This window comes from Mizuhopecten yessoensis, unplaced genomic scaffold, assembly GCF_002113885.1.
Source record: "Mizuhopecten yessoensis strain PY_sf001 unplaced genomic scaffold, ASM211388v2 scaffold10525, whole genome shotgun sequence".
Classification (NCBI taxonomy): Eukaryota; Metazoa; Mollusca; class Bivalvia; order Pectinida; family Pectinidae; genus Mizuhopecten; species Mizuhopecten yessoensis.
Window position 1 is genome coordinate 237,202 of NW_018408590.1, and position 6,014 is coordinate 243,215.

General features: G+C 45.9%; 1 protein-coding gene across 1 annotated transcript in view; it reads right to left on the minus strand.

Moving 5' to 3' along the window:
- Nucleotides 1-6,014, minus strand: part of LOC110460950 (DNA-directed RNA polymerase III subunit RPC2-like) — a gene marked incomplete at its 5' end in the record, with an annotated part of 30,074 nt that overhangs the window by 21,646 nt on the left and 2,414 nt on the right. The window contains 5 exons of the mRNA XM_021514181.1: nt 790-888; nt 2,285-2,359; nt 2,549-2,702; nt 5,257-5,419; nt 5,760-5,849. Of these exons, the coding sequence (XP_021369856.1) occupies nt 790-888; nt 2,285-2,359; nt 2,549-2,702; nt 5,257-5,419; nt 5,760-5,849 (581 nt within the window). The remainder of the gene's footprint in view (nt 1-789; nt 889-2,284; nt 2,360-2,548; nt 2,703-5,256; nt 5,420-5,759; nt 5,850-6,014) is intronic.

The following is a 6,014-nucleotide window of genomic DNA, read 5'->3' on the forward strand; positions in this document are numbered from 1 at the left end:
GCCCACCCGCCCGCTCACGTGATAACATAATACGTCCCCGTCTTCGACGGGCGTATAAAAATTAGCAGATAATTTGCTAGTACATTTAATGTTTGAACCATGAAATCTTGTCATATTATAATTGCATGGAAACTGTTAACTAGTGAGGGGGAAGTATGCTACTTAATTACGGGTAGGTGTGGAATATGTTCACTACTTGTTAATATGTTAATGCAGGTTCACACAATTCACAATGTGATTGATTGGGTTTATCTCATTACCAGTTAAATTATCAAAAACTGATAAACTTTGTTCCACAAACAAATACACCACTGAAACTATAATTAGTATTATTTATCCACACCATTAAAATTTTGTTCAGTTTTATTCCATTTAAGAATGGATCCATATACTTATAACAAGTATTTATCTAGAGATGACAGCCATAGACCAGTAATGAGTATTTACCTGGTGACGACAGCCATATACCTGTGACAAGTATTTACCTGGTGACGACAGCCATAGACCAGTAATGAGTATTTACCTGGTGACGACAGCCATATACCTGTAACAAGTATTTACCTGGTGACGACAGCCAAAGACCAGTAATGAGTATTTACCTGGTGACGACAGCCATAGACCAGTAATGAGTATTTACCTGGTGATGACAGCCATATACCTGTAACAAGTATTTACCCTGTGATGTCAGCCATAGACCAGTAACGAGTATTTACCTGGTGACGACAGTCATATACCTGTAACAAGTATTTACCTGGTGACGACAGCCATATACCAGTAACGAGTATTTACCTGGTGATGTCAGCCTCATACAGAGATATCATACAGTCATTCTCTTCATTAACATCCAGGTACTCCACCAAACCTTCCTTCAGGAAGTCGTCAAAACTCCTGTAATAGGGAAAACAACACAACCAAATAGAGTGAGCACCAGCCTTTGTTTAACTTTCTATAAGACTCATGTTTTTATTAATACAAAAAGCAGGCAACATAATAATTGTTATACCATGGTACATTATTTATCAGAAAACCTGAAAGTTGAAATATTTGATTATTTATATCAAAATACACTATGGAGCCAGTAATATCTAAAACTTGACATAACTGTGTAACAGAATAAGTAATGGGTCAGTCTTACCTGAAACACTGGGTAAGCCTTAACTAAAGCACTGGGTCAATTTTGCCAGTCTAATTTATTTTCTTATTATTTACCTTCAATCAGTCTTGTCTGAAGCTTTACCTGAAGAGTAAGGTCAGTCTTACCTGGAGCTCTTGGTCACCCATAGCAGTTTTACTTCTGAAATCATAGGTAAGCTCTCATTTGTAAGCTCCCTGGGTTGGACTTAACTGGAGATCTGCCTGATCTCCCTGAGCTTGACAACCTGAAGACCTTGGTGAGCTCCTTTTTGTTATCTCCTGGAGTACTTACTTAAAGCCCTTGATGAGCTCCCTGTGTTACCTACCTGGAGCCCTGGGTGAGCTCCCTGTGTTACCTAACTGGAGCCCTGGGCGAGTCCCTATTTGTGAGTTCCCTGAGTTAGACCTACCTGAAGCCCTGGGTGAGCTCCCTGTGTTACCTAACTGGAGCCCTGGGCGAGTCCCCTGTGTGAGGTTCCTGAGTTAGACCCACCTGAAGCCCTGGGTGAGCTCCCTGTGTTACCTAACTGGAGCCCTGGGTGAGTCCCCTGTTTGAGCTCTTCGAGTTAGACCTACCTGAAGCCCTGGGTGAGCTCCCTGTGTACATAACTGGAGCCCTGGGTGAGTCCCTGTGTGAGCTCTCCGAGTTAGACCTACCTGAAGCCCTGGGTGAGCTCCCTGTGTTACCTACCTGGAGCCCTGGGCGAGTCCCCTGTGTGAGGTTCCTGAGTTAGACCCACCTGAAGCCCTGGGTGAGCTCCCTGTGTTACCTAACTGGAGTCCTGGGTGAGTCCCCTGTGTGAGCTCTTCGAGTTAGACCTACCTGAAGCCCTGGGTGAGCTCCCTGTGTACATAACTGGAGCCCTGGGTGAGTCACTGTGTGAGCTCTCTGAGTTAGACCTACCTGAAGCCCTGGGTGAGCTCCCTGTGTTACCTAACTGGAGCCCTGGGTGAGTCCCTGTGTGAGCTCTCTGAGTTAGACCTACCTGAAGCCCTGGGTGAGCTCCCTGTGTTACCTAACTGGAGCCCTGGGTGAGTCCCTGTGTGAGCTCTCTGAGTTAGACCTACCTGAAGCCCTGGGTGAGCTCCCTGTGTTACCTAACTGGAGCCCTGGGTGAGTCCCTGTGTGAGCTCTCTGAGTTAGACCTACCTGAAGCCCTGGGTGAGCTCCTCTATATGCTTCTGTTTGACCAGTGGCTGGCCTTCCTTCACAATGATGTATGGTCTGAAAATGAAAGAGCAATACTCAATGATAAAAAATACTGTACTGTAGAAATAATCTCAAATATTCTACAGCACCACTCCAACAAGCTCAAAGGCTTATACTGGTACAGATGATTTTTCTTCAATTTATAGTTTCTGCATTTTCAGCACAAAGTAAAGTGATTAAGTGTGTATACTGGTCAGTACATACCTACAGAGTCGGCCCCCGTCAGTAGATATGTACACACAGCGATGAGAGTGGTTAGTACACACAGAAACAAACTCGTCTATAAACCCGGCCCTCCTCATTAGCCTGAACGTCCGCACTAACTTCTTGTGGTCACGGATCACACCAAGAATGTTACCTACAATAGTGGACACATTCTTTCTAACTCTTCTGTCAAGATCTCGAAACACATTGCAAAACATGAATGAAGTTATCTTACTTCCTTGCTTCTAGAAGGTTATCTTCTCCACATGTACAGTGACACTTCCAACACACAAAAAGATAAGTAGACCCTAGTACCAGTCATGTCTCCCCTATAACCTGGTCCCCTTACTGTTAAGGCAGGCAAGATCGAACGGGAGCTGATGAGAGCTCATCATTTCACACAAGTGACCCTTCACCCTCACCATCAACACAGACAAAGTAGACCTCGGAGGTGAGAGCTGATAATTTCTCCCCATCGACCCTTTACTGTCATCATTAATGCAGACAAGTTAGATCGTAGGGATGAGAGCTTAACCTTTCACTTGACTGACCCTTTCCCCTTACCATTAAGGACGATGAGGTAGACCCTTGGACTGGTCATTTCCTCCCCAATGAACCCTGACCTTTACCATTAAGGAAGACGAGGTAGACCCTTGGACTGGTCATTTCCTCCGCAATGACCCCTGACCTTTACCATTTAGGAAGACGAGGTAGACCCTTGGACTGGTCATTTCCCCCCCAATGACCCCTGACATTTACCATTAAGGAAGACGAGGTAGAACCTTGAACTGGTCGTTTCCTCCGCAATGACCCCTGACCTTTACCATTAAGGAAGACGAGGTAGACCCTTGGACTGGTCGTTTCCTCTCCAATGACCCCTGACCTTTACCATTAAGGGAGACGAGGTAGACCCTTGGACTGGTCGTTTCCTCCCCAATGAACCCTGACCTTTACCATCAAGGGAGACGAGGTAGACCCTTGGACTGGTCGTTTCCTCCCCAATGACCCCTGACCTTTACCATTTAGGAAGACGAGGCAGACCCTTGGACTGGTCATTTCCTCCCCAATGTCCCCTGACCTTTACCATTAAGGAAGATGAGGTAGACCCTTGGACTGGTCGTTTCCTCTCCAATGCCCCCTGACCTTTACCATTAAGGAAGACGAGGAAGACCCTTGGACTGGTCATTTCCTCCCCAATGACCCCTGACCTTTACCATTAAAGAAGACGAGGAAGACCCTTGGACTGGTCATTTCCTCCCCAATGCCCCCTGACCTTTACCATTAAGGAAGACGAGGAAGACCCTTGGACTGGTCATTTCCTCCCCAATGGCCCCTGACCTTTACCATTAAGGAAGACGAGGAAGACCCTTGGACTGGTCATTTCCTCCCCAATGCCCCCTGACCTTTACCATTAAGGAAGACGAGGAAGACCCTTGGACTGGTCATTTCCTCCCCAATGGCCCCTGACCTTTACCATTAAGGAAGACGAGGCAGACCCTTGGACTGGTCATTTCCTCCCCAATGACCCTGACCTTTACCATTAAGGAAGAAGAGGTAGACCCTTGGACTGGTCATTTCCTCTCCAATGACCCCTGACCTTTACCATTAAGGGAGACGAGGTAGACCCTTGGACTGGTCGTTTCCTCCCCTATGACCCCTGACCTTTACCATTAAAGAAGACGAGGAAGACCCTTGGACTGGTCATTTCCTCCCCAATGGCCCCTGACCTTTACCATTAAGGAAGACGAGGGAGACCCTTGGACTGGTCATTTCCTCCCCAATGTCCCCTGACCTTTACCATTAAGGAAGATGAGGTAGACCCTTGGACTGGTCGTTTCCTCTCCAACGACCCCTGACCTTTACCATTAAGGAAGACGAGGAAGACCCTTGGACTGGTCATTTCCTCCCCAATGGCCCCTGACCTTTACCATTAAGGAAGACGAGGGAGACCCTTGGACTGGTCATTTCCTCCCCAATGAACCCTGACCTTTACCATTAAGGAAGACGAGGTAGACCCTTGGACTGGTCGTTTCCTCCCCAATGAACCCTGACCTTTACCATTAAGGAAGACGAGGTAGAACCTTGGACTGGTCATTTCCTCCCCAATGAACCCTGACCTTTACCATCAAGGGAGACGAGGTAGACCCTTGGACTGGTCGTTTCCCCCCCAATGACCCCTGACATTTACCATTAAGGAAGACGAGGTAGAACCTTGGACTGGTCATTTCCTCCCCAATGACCCCTGACCTTTACCATTTAGGAAGACGAGGCAGACCCTTGGACTGGTCATTTCCTCCCCAATGCCCCCTGACCTTTACCATTAAGGAAGATGAGGTAGACCCTTGGACTGGTCATTTCCTCCCCAATGACCCCTGACCTTTACCATTAAGGAAGATGAGGTAGACCATTAGCCTGGTCATTTCCACCCCAATGACCCCTGCCCCTGACCATTAAAGAAGATGAGGTGGACCATTAGACTGATTATTTCCACCCCAATGAACCCTGCCCCTGACCATTAAGGAAGATGAGGTAGACCATTAGACTGATTATTTCCACCCCAATGACCCCTGCCCCTGACCATTAAGGAAGTGGAGGTAGACCATTAGACTGATTATTTCCACCCCAATGACCCCTGCCCCTGACCATTAAGGAAGACGAGGTAGACCATTAGACTGGTCATTTCTTCCCCAATGACCCCTGCCCCTTACCATTAAGGAAGACGAGGTAGACCCTTGGACTGGTCATTTCCTCCCCACTCAGCAGCTGTATATCTTCTACCCCAAGGTTGAATGCGAGGCGAATGATTGGCCTCTCTTCATGATCTGTTGTGATGTGGGTCATCAGAGCGAGGTTTTTCACAAGACCACAGGACTAAAACACAAATACGTTAATGTATATATTTACATACATGAAGCTTTTTTATGTTTATTTGATAACTCATTACTCCACTATCTCAACAGGACAACTCATATACACTAGGGCTATGTTGACTTAATCCAATGTATTAATACTGTCCCCTTACTACAATGCAAACTATATCTTATTGGGGAAAAAACCAGCAAACTTATTTTTGATCACTTAACATTTATCTGATTATAAAACATATGTTAAGATATTACAATGTCTATTTTTTTCCAATAGAAATAAAAGAAGGATGGACACAGAAATTCCATTTTATGTTTCCACCAGAACGACACTGTGTGTGACTTACCTCCCCTTCTGGTGTATCTGAGGGACACAGCATCCCCCACTGTGAAGGCTGGAGTGACCGAGGACCACTCACTTTCCTTGTTTTCTCAAACTGAAATTTATATCAATAAAAGGGCAGTGTAAATTTAGTTTAATTCCATTTTATTAAATTACACTGCCATTATCTCTGTTACTGCTGAATTACACTGCCCTTACAGCTGTTACTGCTGAATTACACTGCCCTTATCTCTGTTACTGCTGAATTACACTGCCCTTA